This window comes from Grammomys surdaster, unplaced genomic scaffold (genome assembly GCF_004785775.1).
Source record: "Grammomys surdaster isolate TR1022 unplaced genomic scaffold, NIH_TR_1.0 126036, whole genome shotgun sequence".
In the NCBI taxonomy this organism is placed as follows: domain Eukaryota; kingdom Metazoa; phylum Chordata; class Mammalia; order Rodentia; family Muridae; genus Grammomys; species Grammomys surdaster.
Window position 1 is genome coordinate 4,648,170 of NW_021620849.1, and position 20,153 is coordinate 4,668,322.

Here is a 20,153-nt window from a genome sequence, read left to right on the forward strand (position 1 = left end):
CAAAACATAACCAGAGGCTCATGGGAACCTAATCCTGCATAATCCCCATCAGAATAATAGCCCAGTATCCATATGTGTATTATTTGTCCCACTTTTCCAGAGCTAAGTTAGGGTGAACAGAGAGACTCAGTTGTCTGCAGGTGAGCTAGTCATGTCTAGCTCTGTCCTCCTTTCTTGGTTCCCCCCGAATCACTTCCCATGCATCACCTGCTCATGTTCCACAGGATTCCAGCCATTTCCCTCTCTGAAGTGGAGGGACAGTCTTGAGGCTCTTTACCTGGTCAGAGGAGGCCATCTGACTGGGGAAGGACGGAATAGATGTGGAAAACACGTAGGGGGAGCTCTTGGCAATGCCATAACAGAATCCGGAACATACCAGCTGTCCACCAGGCAAGAGAGCAACTTTGGATGCAAATGTTTCAGACTCCGGAGAGAAATAGGTACCTAGGTAACCACCAGTTCCAGACCTGGCCTCTCTGATCATCATGAAAAGCTACTCCCTGAATTAAGATAAGTCTAGGAGCTACTGCTCTTGGGAAGGCTGGCTGCGCACACCACTTGGCAAAGTGGCATCACTCAATGGAGCAAAGGCTGGAGGCACAATGGTGCCTTAAATGGAACACCTGGCCCTTGGCTCCCATTGCTGGGATGAAGCCAAGCCCCCATGTCTCTTCCCTGACTTTTCTTCCCTTCAGAAGCGCTCAAGGCACCCTCACCCCTGCCTCCAATCCTGGGGACACCTACCTTCCAAACCTCTAGACCCCGGTGCTGTAGTTATTTCCTGTAGTTCTGTGCAACCCAAACCTGTTTCCTACCAGGGGCTCCAGGTATCAGGTTAGATGCCTCTGCTGGGTCATCCAGGATCCCCCCAAAGTACCAGGACCACAGGGGCTGTTTGAATGGGTGGTGGTCAAGTTCCTAAGGCTACCAGCAGGAGCCAGTGACTCTGGGCACCCTCTGCAGGATACTCCTTAGCAGCCGAGGTCCCTGGGGCCGGGCAGTGTCGCTGGGAGAGGATGGCATCCTCGCACTGGTCTGGCTGGCCCGGCTGGCCCGTGGCGCAGCGGCCGCCTCCCCAGCGCGCTGCCGCCGGCGGCGGCGGCAGCCGGGGCTCCTGGCACCAGGCCTGGCTGCAGGCCCAGGGCGAGGAGTGGCTTCCAGGAAGCGGGCGGAGAAGCGTTCCAGCGGAGTCTCGCCGTGGCCGCTGCGGCCCCGAGCGCTCCGAGCCGCCCGGCTGCGGCCCGGTGGCCCGCTTGTTCCCGCGTTCCTAGCGACCCCGGATTCGGGTTGAGGACGCAGGGCAGGAGGGGCGGATGGTCCCCGGGACGCGGCGCGCACTTGCCGGACGAGCGGCGCAGGTGGCGGCGCGCGCCCTCCGCCCCTGGGTCGGGGCCAGCGCTGCGCTCCGCGCGCCCGGAGGGGCGGGACAGGCGGGGCGGCCGCGTCCCAGCCCCATTTAACTTTGGCGGCGGTGCAGGCTGGAGGCCGGCGTCGGGGACCGTCGGGATCCCGCTCTCCGCACGAGGTGTCGCCGAGTCGGCGCTGCTCGCCACCGTCTCGCAGCGCGCATCCTCCCTTGCACCTACAGACGCTGCTGCGACGCCAGGTTGGAAACACCCGCGGGGGATCCAGGGACCGGTCTCTCCGAGGATGGTAAGGCTGGGGAAGTTGATGGGAACGCCACTGGCAAGTAGGGTCTTAGGCTGATCACAGGGCTTCACAACCCCAGCACTGCCCTACGCGGCTTTGATAGCTCCAGGCAGGCGCATGCTACAGGATCCGGGAACGTTGGTCAGAACCTTCCCTCGTCCTCTGCGAGCGAGGGGTCCTCTGGATGATGGGAGATACCCTGCGGGGTCAGCGAACTGCGGGCTGATCATAGCTTGCAGTGTTCGAAGGTCCGGAGGTTTGGCTACTGAGGCTCGCACGCCTGGAGCGCAGAGAAAGGAGACAAGACGCATGCCAGGGAAAGGAGGCGTGAGGATGGCGGGCACTGAAGTGTGTGAGCCAGCAGAGAGGGGCGCGTGGTCCTGGGGCCCAGCCCTGGCCGCCTCCTTTCGTCCCAGAGTCGCCGCCTCAGGTCGGAAACAGCAGCACATTTGCGGATCGCATTAAGCCAGGCCTTAATGCTTTCTCCAGATGGAGAGAAGCCACCGACCCGCCCCCGGACACCGACACCGCCAAGGCGCCCGCGAGGCGAAGCGGGAGTCGAGTGTGACCTCGGCTTTTCCAGTCTCCACTCAAACTGAGTTCCCTGTAAATTGACAGGAAAACACATTGGGGAAAAAGGTCCTCGTCACCCTCCTGGTCCTAGTTTTCCCTCACCTTTAAGAGATTACACTCTTAAGGACTGTGGCCCCCAGAGCTCTCTTTAGAGCCAGGTCTGGAAGCAGAGGGCATGCTATCATCTAGTGAGAAATTCCTCTATCCGAGCGATCTGCTTTCCAGTCTCTCTGTTTAGCTGTGTGCCCTTAGGCGGGGTCCTTTACTCTCTGGTCTAGTTTAGTTGGCTTTAGACTCATTTTTGCCCCAAGGAGTTGAAGCAGGCAGATGCCCTACCCCTAGACTTTACGCTGGTTCTTCCCTGACCCTAACCCCCAAAGGCCAAAAGCCACACCCTAGTGCTGACAAACAGGCTAGGAGGTGGCTGGGGCAGGGCAGCACTGGAGGTATGAGTTGCTGGTGGACTCATCCTTAAAGGAAGCCCCATACTGCCTCCATTCTGAAGCAGACAATCCCATCCTGGGCCAACACAAACGTTTCCAAGACACGGCTTGGGCTGCAGGGTCCCCTCCGATTGGTTCCTTAGCTCACAGATTCTGCCTCTGGAGCCAGAGCTGGTTACAAACTCGGCATTTTCTTTTTGTCTTTTCTTTCGTAGGCTGTGAGGGAGAATCCTACGATATTGGACCCCATGGCTTCCTGGGCAGGATCCTGGTGGCTGCTGACACGAATGATCTTTACGGTCTCTGGTCTTCTACAGGTAATAGAATGAGACACTGAGAATGCTGGGCATGCCTGTTTTTGTATAGGAATATTATTCTAGCCCTAGCCTATGTAAGGTGTTGTAGGATCAGTGCTAATGCTGCATTGGAGAATCTTATACAGATGGTATTGTGGTTGGCTTCTCTGTAATGATAGCTCAAAGGTCTGGGGTCCTCTCTAGATCTAGAGCAGGAACTTGATACCGTGTGGACCTATTCACCACTGGTGACTTGGGGGAGTGGGTGGACCCTGTCTTTCCTGACTAGTGCGGCTGTCCAGGAGAAGCTACATGTTAGAGGTCAGGAAGAGTCTGATTCCCACACTAGCTTAGCCACTAAATAACTATTCTGGATTCACTGTTAACACACCCCACTATGGTGTGGCTCTTTCTCTAGAGCAGTGGTTCTGAGTTGTCTTAATGCTGTGACCCTTCAATATTCTTCCTCATGTTATAGAGACCCCCAACCATAAAATTATTCATTGCTACATCATAAGGAAGTTTACTACTGTTATGAATCATAATGTAAATACCTGTATTTTCTGATGGCCTTAGGAGACCCATCTGAAAGGGTCTGTTTGCCCCCCCAAAGGGGTCGCAACCCACAGGTTGAGAGTCATTTCTCTAGGCGCTTGTCTTTTCCACCCAACCTGAGAAGCTGAGCTCATAGATTGAATTCTTACTTGTCTACTGGTCAAACTCAAAGGAGTTTGCTGGCTTTGCCGAGGAGACAGTGGGGTACAGGTAGCACCAAGGTGGACACTCGATTTCCCTCCACTAGGAGCCGTCCCTGCTGGACTCCAGTTTGCCCTTGCTAAATGGGAATGCAAGTCTTGGACTGCTGGGCCTTCTTATATTTCAAGATAGCTGGGGTGTCCAGATTTCTTCCACAACCCTTTGGTTTATAACAAAGTGAGATCCAGACAAATATGTTTGCAGTTGGATTCAGCCAAGAAGTGTGTGGGCCCTGACCGAAGAATGTAGGGAACATTTCAGTTAATACCGTGTCCTGAGGGCGGCTGCTAATCCCGTGCAACGTCTTATGTGACTTAGAACAAGACAACGCTTCCCTGAGGATTTCACTTCTGGCTGTGGTCTGTGCACCCTCATGGTCTTAGCAGACAGCCTAGTACTTAAAGGCTTAAGTCTGTTAAACAAGCATGCAGGCATGGCTGAAAATCTATACTCTGGGTGAGTGAAGCGGGAGTGTGCGTTCCTCTTGCTGTAGTCTCTTGGATTTACTGCCTTTAAGCCTTTTTCAGTACCCCATCAATTCTGTGGCTCACACAGAACTGATTAGTGAGAGACATCATCCCCTTCATCCCATTTTACAGTGTTCCTCGGTGACTGTATTTTAATGCTTATATTTTGTTAGAAGAAAGGCTAAGAGGATGGAGAGAAAGAAGTTTAGTGGTTTAAAAACATCTGCTGCCTGCACATGGGCTAACAGCCAGCTCCCGAGGATATGACGCCCTCTTCTGGTGTCCATAGGCAACTGCAGCTATGTGCATACACCCACCCTATAGACACATACAGAAATACACGTAATTTAAGATAAAATATGTCTTCTAAAAAGTTACGGTTGGGGGTGTGGTTTAGGGTTTCTCTGGAGAACATGGTGGAGTGTTATAAAAGCAAGATGATTTGCTTTTCCATCTCATCAAAGGATCTGAAGTAGGATACAGGGAATGTCCTTCCTAGTCAGGTGGGGCTGAGCCTCCAAGGCAGAGTATTTCCCATTGCCTTCTTTCCTCTGTACCATCTCTGTGTGTTTTGAGTACGTCCTGAGGGGGCATTTGTCCAGCTTGAATTACTCAGTGACCTCTTTGGATTCTTCCATATCTGTGCACCTGTGGCAGTGCAGTCTCCATGCATTAGGGTAATGGTCTCAAGTATCCATGCCTCCCACTGCTGGGATAGCAGCAGCACACAGTGTGTATGGCTGGGTCACACATCTGTACATTACATCTATTTCCGCACTTGTAGAGAGGGACTCAGAATAGCGCCCACTTCGTAGCGTTGTTTGCAAGAGGCAAGGCACTGTGAAGTGGAAAAAAAGTGAAGCAAAGTGAAGATGTGGGCAATGAATGTCGACTCTATTGCTGCTGCAGGCTGCAGGGTTGAAGTTAGCATTTGTGCCTGCATATTCTGCTATGGAGCTGTAGGGGGCGCTCAAGAGACATGAACTGAGGAGAGAAGACAGCACCTATTCTAAGTAGGTGCTATCTTCTCAAAGCAGGTTCTTGCAGAAGTGGACAGGACTGTCTCTGGTATTTCCCTCTGGCTTATTTGAGCTTTGTAAGAAGTTTTCCATCAGTCTTATGATTTTAATGTTGGGATCGAGCTCAAGGTTTCCCTCAGTCTTGTTCCCCTTGCCTCCTAGTAGGCTACAATGTAGTTGGTGGACGACTTACAGATGTGTAAGGCTGAGCTGTAAGAAGTCTGCGGCATTCTAATTAATTAATAAAATGAAATTCTTATTATTAAATCACAGAAAGGGTAAACTCTTGTGATTTCTAGTTACAAGGCTCAGGGCTTGAACCTGGTGAAGCTGAAGGCTCCTCCCACTCAGGCCCTGGAAGGTTGCTGTTGCTTTGGGTCTTCCTTAGGACCTGATTCTCCTAGCGAAGACAGCAGTTTTTCCCCTGGCCCTCCAAGCTTCTCATTTTGACCACTGTGATATTGACAGAGTCTCTGCATCTAAGGTAGAGGAGCTTCTGGAAAGAGTGGAAGGCTGAAATATGGCTCCAAATATGTGCAAGTCCTAATCCCTAGAAGCCATCATGCTCCTTATGTGACAAAAGAGACGTTGCCATGTGAGTGAGCAGGCTAGGGTTGGGGAGGTTATCCCAGCACTTCTCATAAGTGGGATTCAGGACCAAGCAGAGGTGAAAGAAGTAGAAGAGGTCACCAAGGAAACTGGAAGAGTAATGTAGCCAGGAGCTAAGGGATGCTGGAAACCTCTAGAAGGTGGGAGACAAAGAATGCATTCTCCCATGGAGTCTTCAGAAGTATAATTGGCTCTTGAGAACCTGAATTTTAGTTCACAAAACTCATTTAAGATTTCTAATTAATAAAACTATATAAACATATATGTATTTATGTGTATATATACAGACATGTATGTTTTGTTTTGATTCTCTCTCTCAATCTGCCTCTCTTCTCCCTCTCTCAGTAAGTGCCATGTGTGTGCATGTTTGTGTGTGTGCATGTTTGTGTGTGTGCATGTATGTGTTTGGGTGTGGGCACATGTGTGTATGTGTTTATATAGGTGTGTGCGCACATGTCTGTGTGTGTGTATGTGTGTATGTGTGTGTGCATCCCAGAGTTTGACATTGATACTGGGTATCTTCCACTATCATTCTTCTTTTGTGACAGAGACAGTCTTTTACTGAACTCAGAGCTCTCTGATTGGTTAACTGGATGGCCAGTAAGCTCCAAGGATCCATATGTCTGCATGTCTCCTAAAGCATCCACAGCCATTAGGGTTAACGACACGAACAGTTGCACCTGCCTTACTGTCCACTCTGTGTAGTGGACATCTTATGTAACTCACAGCCTTGGTGAATGTTTGGTCATTGCCCTAGAGTCATTCTTTCTTAGTGGAATGTGCTTCACTGGGCATTTAATTTTCTTCCTGCCTTTCCTCCTCTCCATTCTGTCTTGGTTCTAAGTAGTTTCCCCATTACTCCAGGTTTCATGTCATGAACGTACTTTCTGTGTGATTTTGAATGAATATTCCAAGCTGTGTTGATGGAGTCTGAGCAGAAAAGACCTACGCTCATCCTGAATGCAAATTATGTCACACTTGTGTGTGTGTTCCCATCCAGAGATTGTATCTTTAACGACTTTACACCTTATTTTCTGAGACAGAGTCTCCCACTGTATCTGTGGTTTGCTGATTGGTTAGACAGGCTAGCCAGGGTTCCTCCTGTCTCCACTCCCCCAGGAATGGGGTTATGAGCACATACTGCCATGAGCAGCTTTCTTCATGCTGCTAAGCATCTGAAGGCAGCTCATGACTGTGCAGAAAGCACTTCCGTCACTGAGCTGTCTCCTCAGCCATAGATATTCGTATTCTTTCTCTCTCTTCTTGATTCACTATTGACTAGCCACTGATGCAGGGATAGTCAAATGTCTTTCCTGTTGTCTTTGCCCTGTACCCACTTTGTCATGAGTTGCTAGCTCAGAAATGCCTCTTAAATCTGTTTCCTCCTCTGGATTTTCACAGATGTCATGCATTTGAAACCAGGCAGGAAGCGTTAGGAGGAGGTAAAGATGAACACGGTCAGCCAGTGGCTGCTGTGGGGAAGAGCCTGAAGAGCATCCTAAGAATTCTTTGTAGGCAGCGCAGGGTCTCTGGAGATGCGTTCAGGTGGCAGGAAGCATTGTCAAGACTGTGGACTGCTGGGACCTCACTGGAGCGGATGGTGGTTGGGAGGCTGCTGGCACTAGCCCCACCTGGTAATGGTGAATCCTAGATTGTAGAAAGTAGTGAGAGGCTAATTGTGAACAAGATTCAATGAATCTTTTATTGATAGGATAGTTAGGCTTCCTGATTGTGAAAGTATGTATGTTCAGAGGAAAATTCTATTGTGTCTAAATGGATGCTTAAGGGAACCTTGAGAATCCACTTAGAGGGGGACAGAGCTTGGTAAGAGTATATATAGGTGGAAATGAGAAAAAGTAGAAATAGTGTAAATTCCTTCATGTTTTGAATTAGGCTTAGGGCAAGGAGTCAATAGTTTCACCTTGACCTCGGGAAATGTTTGGGTCACTTCGAAGGACTAGGTTTGAGGGGCTTTTGGGGATGGAAGACAGTTGAGATGCTGAAAAGGGATGTGCATAGCTTTTGGGAGGTTAAGTGGAATGACAAGATGATTCGCTCCGTGTACAGCACTCCAGGATATCTGAGTCTACACAGGATGCTTCTGGGAGAAAGCTGGAGATTAATGATACAAGGGGAAGAAGAAAACCACAATGATATGTAATTGTCTCATTAAGAGCAGCATTCTTACACTAGCATCGCTAATGGTCTGCAAGCCAGCCGAGCATCCTGGAGGCCACATTTCAGGGTTTACGATTGTGATCCCTCTTGCTTTATTTTTACAAAGATGCTAATTTCCATAAATAGCATGGAAGCATAAAGCAATTTCCTCTCCAAGTATTTTATGCAATTACTTCCTGGAATTTGTCAGTGCCGGAGAGCTCCAGCCAATATATGCTATAAATTACTGTAGCCAAATTCGCAGAAACCATTTGTTCTCCAAGTGTCCATTTAGGCACTTAATAGAATTTTCCTCTGAAAGAACTTTTACAATCAGGAAGCCTAGCTATCATAACAATAAAAGTAATTTACAATTTAGTGAAGTCCACTCTTTTGAATTTACCTTCTGAGTTAAAACAACAGTGGCAGAACTCAGTATGGAAGCATGAGAAGCCCAGAAAAGGTCAAAGGTTAAGCTAAACAGCATCATCCCGAATTCTTCCAACCTCTTAGGAGTCCCCATCCACAGTTCTGACCTTGGAATATTAGCATGCATGTTTATTTAAAGAAGTAATGGCATGGCTTAGTTGGCAAACTGTTTGATATACACAGCAAGCATGAGGATATGAGTTCAGCCTTCAGAGCCCACATAAACTTGTCAGACAAGATGGCAGATGCCTGTAATTCCAGCACTGGGGGAGGGAAGACGGGCAGAACTCTTAAGGGGGTACTGGCTGCCCGCCTAGATTATTTGGCCAGTCCAAATAATAATAAGGAGGAGTGTGAACAATGCCTGAGTAACAATACTCCAGGTTGGCCTCTGGCTTCCACATGCATGAACACGTGTACACACACACACACACACACACACACACACGAACGCATATGCATACACATGCATACATACACATACTCTTAAACACATGAAAAGAAGACATACTACTCACTTTGGTAGTTTAAACTGTATCAAGCAATGTGGGGAGCATTTGACTCTAATACTATTTATTGTATTTATAACATTGCATCATTTAATGTATTAGACTTCAATAATTAGTTTTTCCATGCTGAGCGTTAGACAATCTCTCAGGTTCTCTTTCCTATCACAAAGGTCTCTGTAGTTACAGAGACCCATCTTTGTTCACATTGGTGATTACTTGTTTGAAAAGTATTCTTCGTTGGACATCATTTTGGGGTCAGATCTATGTTAAAACTTAAGGGTTTTGATTTATGTTATCAAATTGCCTTCCCCAGAGTGTCCAGCCTGGCGTTGAATTTTCTGTATCGTGCAGACTGGTCTTGAACTTATATCCATTCTCTTTCTTCAGCTTCCCAAGTGCTGAGATTACAGGCACGAGTCGCTATGCTTGTCCTAGTGAGATGTATACTTTTAAATCACTCGTGTTACTGCTTTTATGTATTTTATCCCTAATACTTTACCTTAATAAGGGATCAGGGAGATAGCTCAATGGATAAAGACATAAGAACTGAGCTCAGGTTTCCCAGCTCACACATATAAAGATGAGCATGGAGTTGCACATCTGTAATCTCAGCACTGAGGAGGAAGAGTAGAGACACAAAGATCCCTGGAGATCGCTGGTCGGCTAGTCTTGCCTGTTTGGTGGATTCCAGGATTAGTGAGAGACCCTTTCTCAAAAGTTAAGGTGAAGAATGATTGAAGAGGACAACTTTGAGCCCTGGCCTCCATCTACACACACACACACACACAAACACACACACACACACACAGAGAGAGAGAGAGAGAGAGAGAGAGAGAGAGAGAGAGAGAGAGACAGAGACAGAGAGACAGAGACAGAGACAGAGACAGAGACAGATTTATATACAACACACACACACAAGACAATAGAAGTAGAAAAATGAAATTTAATCCCTACTTTCTCTTTTTCTATTTTGGATTTCTTGTCAACTTGTAAGTATTCTTAGTGAATGAAGAACATTAACTCTTTGTTACTGTTAATTCCCCAATTTTTTCACTTGTATTACATTTTTATATGTGGATTTTGATATGTGGACATTGAAACTTTTTAAGTAGTCTGCTCCAAGAATCTCTTTTGATTGCTCTGCCTTTGTATCATATTTAGAAATAATATCCTATTGAGAGGAAATACGTGCACACCTAAGCAGTCTTCTGGTCTTATTTTCTTTTAAAATACTGAAATATTTCAGAATTTGTTCAACCCATTTAATCTCTCAGCCTCCTTCTGTGCTAGTATATACTTAGAAAGTGGTGGCTTCTTTGTAGCATGCTTAGTCTACGGTGGCAGGGAAGTCCCTTCCTTCTTGTAGATTTGATAAATCCAGGTCTTTCAGGTATTTGGTGAAATTGGGCACCCAGAGTCTCTGGTTTTTGGAAGAAGAGCTTCCAGTGAGGCTTCAGACTGAAGCCAAAAATGGACAAAGTTCATGGACCGGGAGGGATTTCTTTTGGCTTTGCACACAATATAGCCTGCCACAGAGGGACACTGCTGGAGGCTACCACGGATGAAAGAAGCGTTGTAGGAGGGAGAGTCATCTTTTCATAACAGGCTAGCTTAGGCGCTGCTTGGGAGGAGAAAATGTGAATGGAGAGAAAAGAAATTCAACTGAAAAGAGCAGAGGCGTATATGGACTTGTGATTTCCGATTCAGAGGCTTTAGTTCAAGGTCGGATGACTCCATTGCTCTGGGCCTGAGGTGATGCCGGATATTCGCTGTGGTGGGAACATGTGGCAGAGGAAGCTGCTCACCTCATGGTAACCAGGAAACTGGGTGGGGTGCGATAAACAAGATATATACTTCCAGGACATGTCCCCATCCCCAGTGATCTGCTTCCTTCCATTAGGCTCTGCCTCCTAAAGATTCATTACCTCCCAATAATTGCACCAAATTACAGATCTAATTGCTATACTAACCTACTGTTGCACTCAGAGCCTCCATGATACAATCACTTTCAGCAAGCTCCACCACTGCTTTTTGGCAACCAAAACTTCAGCACATGAGCCTTAGGGGATGTTTCATACACAAACCACAGTGCCATTCTTTGACTATGTTTTTCTTCTGTTTCTTTCTATTTTCAAACATCCATGCATATTGATTTTGCCAGTGTTCTATTCTGATAATAATGATGATCTTGTTGTTGTTGTTGTACTCCTCCTCCTCCTCCTCCTCCTCCTCCTCCTCCTCCTCCTCTTCCTCCTCCTCCTCCTCCTCCTCTCTTCCTTTTCCTCCTCCTTCTCCTCCTCCTCTTCCTTCTCCTCCTCTTAATGGAGCTTTGCTTCAAGTATTACTCCTGTTTGTACCAGGATGTTAAACAGAGAATGTTTATTTCTTGGTGATGACCAGAACACATGTAGGTCTGTCAGGCTTGCGTAAATTCTGTTTCTGCTGATGTCACATAACTGGAAGGAAAGGTGGGACGAAGGAAGTGCCCTCACCTACTATCCTAGTTTGCTTTATGTTGCTGAGATAAAACACTGACAAAAGCAGCTTGGGTGTGAAAGTGTTCATTTTGTTTTATACTTCCAGGTAATAGTAGCTCCTCAATGAGGAAGACCAGAGCAGGAACTCAAGGCAGGAACCTAGAAGCCAGACCTGAAGTAGAGACCATAGGGAAACACTGACTACTGGCTAGCTCAGCTACCTTTCTTGTTCACCGGAGGATGGTGCCTCCCAGCAGTAGCCTGGCTCCTTCTGCCTCAATTAGCAATCAGGAAACTGGCTCAGAGATGTGGTCACAGGCCAAGTGGATATAGACGATACCTCCGTTGAGGTTCCCTCTTCCCAGATGTGTCAAGCTAGAAATAAAGCTAACCAGGACACCTTCCTAAGCTCAGAGCTAGTCATGTGATCTAGCTCAGTTCAGCATGCTCCTCTTTGAGAGACTGTGTCTGAGGCAAAGGGAGGGAGTATGTATTAGACTATTTTTGAAGATTGTCTAATATCATTCTTGTGGCAGGGTGGTATTTTCACCAAGCTCTAGGGAGCATTGTTTTTTTATTTTTGGATTTTTTTTTGTTGTTGTTTAGTGTTTTGTGTTTTGTTTTTCTTTTGAGACAGGCTTTCTCTGTATAGCTCTGGCTGTCTTTGAACTTACTCTGTAAACTAGACTGGCCTCAAACTCACAAAAAATCCACCTGCCTCTGTATCCCCAGTGAGTGATGGGATTAAAGGCATACATCACCACTGCCCAGCTAGGGAATATCATTTAGTCACTACGTTTCCAAGACTATCAGAAATTACTTCCAGGTTTGGAAAGAGTAGGCAACAATCATAGGCAGGGTTACCTTGTGATTCACCTTAGCTTTGTTTCCTGAGACAGCTTTCCATACAAGAATGTGGAAGCTTTGATTTTTTTTTCTCCTGTCTCACATGTGACCTCCAGTGTTGATCTTAAAACCAATGTACTGTTCACTTGGACTGTTCACTGTCACCCAGGGGAAGGCAAAGCCTTTGACCTCAGGACGACATAAATAATTTTTGTATTACTTGAAATGCTTCAGAACAAAGTCTACCATTTTATAAGTAATTTACCATGATATTTACTGTTCTTTTTGATTCTATTTGATTCAAGTTCAAATGACTTCATGAAAAAAAAACCCAGTTGATTAAGCCCTGACCAGTTCATCTTGAGGTCTGCCCTTGCGCTATGTCCATGCTGTGCTGTTCATGCTGTGCTCATTGATTGATGCTGTTCTGTGTTCACACATGTGTGTGTCGCAATCAACAGCTGGTAGGGAGACTCTAGGACAACTCCTGATTTTGACAGGCCACTATTTAGTTGTAAGAGAACCACCTGTCACCAGCAGTGGCTATGTGAAACTGGAATTCCCAGCATGCCTGCTCAGCAGAGTTGTTCAAGGAGGCTTAGATAAGCACACCCTTTTCATTGTTTTAAATTCAGAGTTATATTAACAGGTTTTAAAATATTTCTTGTGTTCCTGGCATCAGCTGTGCTTGGCCATGGGGTATTGTGGGTTTACTGTTTAGCTGGATTTGGTTTGAAAATATTTTATTGTAAATTGCTACATCTGAATCCATAAGAGGTATTCGTTCACACGGCAGCTTTCAGGTTTTACTAAGGTCATAAAATGAGCAGGGCCGCAGCCTTCATCAGTTTCTCTCATTTTTAGTCAGCTTAAGATCAGAGAAACAAAAAACAAAACAAACAAAAACCAAACAAAGAAGCAGAGAAACAACCAATTCCTCAAAAGTTTGAAAGAACTTGCCAATGAAGTAAAAAAGGCAAAGAATGTTTTGAGAAGTATTTCTTTGACAACTACTTTAATAATAATAATAATAACTGACCATTAATAATTATCAATATTAATGGAAAATATAACTATTAATAACAAATCAATATAAGTTATAAGAAAGTAAATAAATTAACATTTATTATTATTATTATTATTATTTCTCTGTGTGTGTATGTGCATACGTGCAGGTGCTCACAGAGGCCAGATGGCACTGTCAGATCCCCTGGAACAGGAGTTACAGTCAAGTTATGGTTCTCTCTCAACCTGGATACTGGGAACTGACCCTCTGAAAGAGCAGCAATGCTCTTAACCACAGAGCCATCTCTGCAGCCTTTTTAATAGAACAAACTATCTTTTTCATAGTTATTAATTTACTTGAGGTTTCTTGTGCCTCACAGATCAGGTTGGACACTTTTTGTGTCCTATAGACTTTCATTGACCAGAAATTAAACAGCAGAGAGGATAGAGGAAAGAATATTTCCCAAATTTTTCAAAACAATTAAGTTATTTTGCTATGGGTTTTTGATTTATTTTCTCTTTGATAATATGGTCTTGATGTTTTGGAATGTATGTAAAGGTTTAATTTCATTTGTACCCTGAAGGTATTTGGAAATTTAACATTTTTATAAATTATTGTATTGGATGATTAGTTACATTCCTCTGAATTAGAGAAGATGGATTTCTCCTCACTGTTCTTCACTGTGCTTGCCCTCTGTCCCTCCATCCCTCCCTCCCTCCATCCCTCCCTCCCTCCCCCTCCCTTCCTCCCTTCCTCCCTCCCTCCCTCCCTCCCTCCCTCCCTCCCTCCCTCCCTCTCTCCCTCCCTCTCTCCCTCCTTCCCTCAGTGTGCTCTCACACTGAGGAGTGATCTGTCTTCTACATCCTTGTCTCCCACTGATCTTAGGAGCTCTGCTTCACCATTTGCTGGCCTGGCTATTTATTTAAAGACAACACTCTGCTTAAGAGGAATGACAGGCCTAGCTGTTAGGAAAGACTGAATTCCACTTCTCCTTTGGCTGATCTTGTCTCTGGATTGCTGTCTTTCATTGTTCCAGCATTTCTAGTAATTGACTATTAGACATCTTTATTCCAGAGAATCTCCTCTCGTTACCAGATTGTTCATTAGTAGTTTGGGAAGCCCTATTATTGTATGTTGTGTGTAGCTTTTGCTCTACCTGCCTTTGCTCCAGGAAGTGACCATGCTACCAGCCCCCTCTCAGCTTCCCTTGAATCCTCGGATAAAACACTCACACACAGTTGTTCATTTTAAACTCGCCTTGCCCCAATTGCTGGGTGCTACTATCTCTTGCCTGGAAAAGTATGTTCTTATCAGTTTATCTCTGCGTCTCCCATCTGCCCTAAACTTTATCGCTATAGCCCCTGCTAAACACCCCTGACCACCCGCCTATAGGAGAGGACTGTGTAGCCACTCTGTTATAGGATCTCACATGACTGGTCAGCTAGTCTTCGTCAGGTGCAACACAAACTGCCTCTCTTCCCTCGAGTATCTAGGCTTGCCTCCAGGGACCCGGAAGTCCCGCCTATCCATTCCATTACTGACAGATCAAGAACGAATTGGGGAACAGGATCTCAGCATCAAAACTACCCCTACACTCATGCTCTTGGAGCTGTTGTGTGGCGTGGACATTTTCATTTCGGCCATCCTCAAATCCAAACAGTCATCAGAGTAAGGAGGACTTTGTTGTTTTGCATGTGTACGATGTATATGTATGTATGTATGTTGGGTGTGCGTTTTGCGCATGTAGTTGGTGTGTTACAGTGTTACAGTGCATGTGTGGGTGTTAGAAGACAACTTCCCACACAGTCTTCACCTTCTACCCTTAGCAGAGTCTCTGCTATTCTCTGTTTTCCCTAGGCTAGCTGGAGAGCTTCTGGAAATGTCCTTTTTCTCTACCTCCTACTTTGTTGTAGGGGCTCTGGAATTACAGACATGTGCTAACGCACCTGGTTTCCTGTGACCTCCAGGGGTTCAAACTTAGGGCCCCATGGTTTGCCCACTTAGCCGTCTTCTTTCCTAGGGTCTGAAATTCTAAGGGCTGATGTGGCTCACACAGAAGTATGAACTGTTTTATACAATGGATCTTCTGAATCTGTAATTTATGAAAGAGAGACCAATACATGCTAGAGTTGAAAAACACTAGACCAGGGAAGGGAGGGGTGGTATGGTTAAAAGCAGACCTGGCTAGTGCTCGGGTGATTCAGGAAGATGGGATTCTGGGTGATTTGGCAAATAGCATCCTGGGGATTTTTGCTGGTGTGAAGGCATAGCCTGCAAATTCCTTCTTTCTTCTTGGAATCTTGGTTTTCATTACCAGGTCAACAGGTGACCCACTGCTGGACCTGACAACTTAAGGAGTGGTAGGAAAAGTCAGCCTGGGTGTGACTGGCATGGGCTGTCCTGGAGGAAAGATCGCCTATTTGTTGACTACTCTGCTCATGTTGAGAGAGACAAGGCACACGGGAAGGGCAGAGCAAAGTAAATTCAATACCCTGTGGACACTCAAACCAAATTCCTTCCAGAGGAAATACTTCATATGGAGAAGACAGAGCATCCTCCCCACAGAGCCCTGGCTAGGGGCTCAACCAAGTAACCCTCCCTCCAGCCATGGCTCTGTCAGGGATGCAGACCCTCTTGGACCCCATTGTGGCATCACTTCTCAGGCCAGGTTCTGTGGCCTTTTCCTCTGGTAACAGCCTGATGGCTTAAGGCTGACCCTGGAGCCTTCCTATTCCCGGCATGTGGCAGACATCACCCTTCTCAACTCTGGAGGCGGAGCACTTGTGCTGAATGTTCTATAAACACTTTCTGGGATGCATTAACAGCTTTTAGCAGCGGAGCCAGGAGAGCATTTCCATGCCCTGAGCAGGGAAGGGAAGCATGGAGTGGCTGGTGGCCACGCTCTAGCAGGTCCTATTTGAGAGGAGGACTGTTTTCCTTGGTGTTTCCCACTGTGCATCTGGCCTAAGATTGCAGATGTCTGATGAGTCCTTATCTATATACTTAAAACCAAAGCACTTCAAAAGATTCCTGAACACTTTTACAAAGAGAACAGTGAACCCACGCTACACTGTGGGAAGGACGAGCCTCTGTGTGTTATGTAGTTCTACTGATGAACAGAGTGAACAGAGCTCAGGCCCTTCTGTGCACATGGAGTGTAGCACTGATAATGAGCTAAGACAGCCATGAGTTAGTTCTCCAGTACACCACTGGGAGTCCCTTGAGTGGAGCAGGCCAGGGAGGTGGCTCTGTTGGCTTCATTTATTGGGTTTTCTCTGTGTTGTCAGATGATCCTCTGTGATGTCCATCCCAGGACTCAGAGAGTATATTGAGTAACCTTTGGCTCCCAAGAATGTTCTTTAGCCAGCTCCAGAGTGATGTCCTAGATAGCTTTAACAGGGTTTTTCCACTCTAGGAATAACCAAGGGAGGCTTGTCCTTCAAAAGACACATGGCACACAGGGCACAGGCGTTTAAAAAAAAGTGCCATGTGGAAGTACTCACTGTAATCAGACCTGTTTTGCTGGATAAGACTGGGGTTAGCACGTAATTTTGAAGCTCAATTACCAAATGCATTGTTTGACAATCTCTGATTTAAAACTTGTGCCACACAGAAGAGCTAACGAGAGAATGAAAGTCCAAGCTACAGTCCATGAGCAAATATTTAGCACATCCTATACAGGGAATCCTAGCACTCCAAGGAAGCTGAGCCTCCTCTGTGCAACCCCACCTCATGATCGAGGAGAATGAAGAAAAGAATCCGTAACTTCTGAAACTGAGCACACAGGGGGACTCCACTGGCTCTGCTCCTCCAGCTCCAGTATCAGATTTACTTCTTTTAAGATTGCTTGCTCTCTTGACCACGTCAGAGGTTGTCAACCAGTTTCTGTGAGAGCCCATGAGCTGCCTCGCTATAACACTGCAGTGTAGGTCTGCTTTTAAGAAGTCAACTTTAGCTTCAAGTGTTTTGAGTTCTGCTGCTTGGCACACACATGCCGAATTCCTTCCTTGATGGAATTATTCTCCATAATTTTCTTTGCTTTAAAGTTTATGCTTTGAGTTTTTGCTGTCAAATATGTCATGACCTTAGTACATGTATTTTATCATGTTGCTTTCATTCTGCAAATTATTTTATTATTATTATTATTATATGAAGTGAGCTTCTATAGATTAAGATACAATTGGGACTTTAAAACAATCCATCCTGCAGGTTCTTTGTGTTTACAGGTGTATTTGTTGTATTTTGACTATGTTAAGGGTAGTTACTGGTATCTTAGGGCATTAGTTGGACATTTTATTATTTATGCTACTTTCATTTCTGCTGTTTCCTGTTCCATGTTCCTCTTTCCTTCATATGAGTCATTAGAATCTTTTCTAGCCTTCCCTGTTGATGTGTCTATAGGGCTTTACCTCCCGGTCTTGATCATTCTGTTTTATCACCGTCTGTGGATGCCAATATGTTACCCCTTGAAAGGAAATGTATGACGTTATCACCATTTAGATTTTTAACCTTCTTCCCTATCTTTAATATGTTGAACACCATTATCACATGATTCAGTTTTCATTAATCTATAAAGGATGTCACTAGAAGGCTCTTACCCTCACCCCTATTTTTGTTCACTGTGTTACTTTTCTGGAGTTTGAAGCCCTCTTTGGTTACAGTTTTTTTCCTTCCTTTCTTCCTTTCCTTCCTTCCCTTTCTCCCCTCCCTTCCTTCCTTTCTTCCTTCCATCTTTCCTTCCTTTCTTCCCTTCCTTTCTTCCTTTCCTTTCCTTCCTCCTTCCCTCCTTCCCTCCTCTCTTGCCTTTCCTTCCCTTCTCTTCCCTTCTTTTTTTCTTCCTTTCTTTCTTCCTTCCTTTTTTTTTATACTTATTTTCTTTCTTTGGTGGTAGGTTCTATGGACAAACTCTTTGTCTTGCTTCCTGTGAGAATGGCCTGATGGAGGGGTGCTGTGCTGAGTTGATACTATGTGATAGGTTAGTGGCCCTTCCTTTGAGCATTTGGAGCATTCTGTCCCACTTCCTTCTCTGGCTTCCATGGCTTTAGACAAGAACTCTACTGCTCACCATCGTCCAAGTTGTTTTCCAAGTGGTGGAACATGATTTCTCTCTCGATCATTTTTTGATCTTTCTTAGTCTTTAGATTTCACGTGTTTGTCATGTTTCTTCTTGTGTTTCTTTTGTTTTAGACTTTTCTCCCCAAACCAGAAACATCCAGCATTTAGTTCTTCTGCTATTCTTCTCATCCTTGAACTGCTTCTCTTCCCTCTTGGCATGTTGACAAGTTCCATCGTGTGTTATGGTTCTGGAGGTCCCTCCATTGTCCCTGAAGTGTCCTTTCAATTTTAACTTTCGAAACAAACTTTTAAAAGTTTGTTTTCTGTTGTTTAGATTGGATAATAATCCTTATCAGCCAATTCAATGTGACAGAAAGAAAAATCAATCTAGACGGAACTTTTAAAAAAGTATTATATTTTCAGTTTCATAATTTCCATTGAGTTCATACGCCTTCTCTTTCCTTCCTTGTATTTTAAAAAGTTTTTCATTTATTTCAAGAGCAGTTGTCATCATCATGGCGGTTGCTTTAAAATCTTTGTCAGATATTGACATCTGGTAATTAACCTTTTTTCATTTACATTAGGGGTTTCATTTTTCATCATATAGCAAGTGATTATTTATGCTCTCTATATTTTAGGGATTATGTTATAACTCTCTGGCTTCTGCTTGATTCAGTTTGAAGTGATCTCCTGTTTTAACAGCCATCAGCTCTGTTTAGATTTAGTACCTGCTATGCTCTGTTCCGAGAGCCAGGGCCTCTGTCTAGATGTAATGTGCAGGCTTTTGCTGTACTTGTGGGTCATAATTATAAAGGCAGTGGATCCCACATAGGACTTTTATGGTCTGCCCCTCCTTGTACAGTGCTGTCCCACACTGCAGTTCACTCCAAATCTTTGGCCACTGTTCATTCTCCATTGCTGGCCTGGGTGGAGATCTGTCTGGGATATTTCATAAAAGTTTAAAGATTTCTTCCTGCAGCATCCTCCTAACCTTTGCCCTTTCCAAATTCTACTTGGAAAGGAAAGGTTCACCCACCACTAGGCAGGGGCAAGCCTCTCCACTTCACTCAATCTCTACCAAGGAGAGATGTTGCCATACCAACAGCCGTGGAACTATGCTCTTGACTGCCACCACCCCACTGGGGAATCAAATCCAGGCTTTCTATTCTCTGCTGGTCCTGCTGCTATGGGTGAGTGATACAGAGGTGATCCTGGTTTCTCTCCAGTCAGGCAGCTATTGACATAAAATATTTCTATCTTGCTGGGCTACCTCTGTGGACTCTTCCACTAGAGAAAGCAGCCTTACCTATGTCTCCTCTTCTCTCTTGTGTTTGGCTACATCTATGAGTGACAGAATATAAGGAGTGTAAAAGTTTTTCATTCCAGAATTTGGGAGGCAGAGGTAGGTGGATCTCTGAGTTCAAGACCAACCAGAGCTAGATAATGAGACTCTGTCTCACCAAAAATCCAACTCCAAACAAAACAAAACAAAAAACCAGAAACAAGAGAAACAAGCAAACAAAGAACAAAACCAACAACCACAAAAAGGAAAACTGAACCAACCACAACATTTGTCCTCCAAAATTTGAGGTTTCTATTCAGTCTGTCCTCTTTCTTCTACCTTTCTGAAAGCCTTCCTGTGACTGTTTGCTGTGCTGTGCTGTGCTGTGCTGTGCTGTGCTGTGCTGTGCTGTGCTGTGCTGTGCTGTGCTGTGCTGTGCTGTGCTGTTCTGTGTTGTGCTGTGCTGTGCTGTGCTGAGCTGTGCTGTGCTGTGTCCACAGCTGTACTTAGAGAGAAGAGACATGAATGTTCATCCATTGTGTCCATAACCCAACATACCTTTCCCATTTCTTTGAGCTC

The 20,153-nt window shown here is 45.5% G+C and overlaps 1 protein-coding gene across 1 annotated transcript in view; it reads left to right on the top strand.

Moving 5' to 3' along the window:
- Nucleotides 1–1,442: 1,442 nt before the first annotated feature.
- Nucleotides 1,443–20,153, top strand: part of Adamtsl3 (ADAMTS like 3) — a 284,359-nt gene continuing 265,648 nt past the window's right edge. The window contains exons 1-2 of the mRNA XM_028754834.1: nucleotides 1,443–1,653; nucleotides 2,882–2,983. Coding sequence (XP_028610667.1) covers nucleotides 1,651–1,653; nucleotides 2,882–2,983 — 105 coding nt within the window. The 5' untranslated portion in view covers nucleotides 1,443–1,650. The remainder of the gene's footprint in view (nucleotides 1,654–2,881; nucleotides 2,984–20,153) is intronic.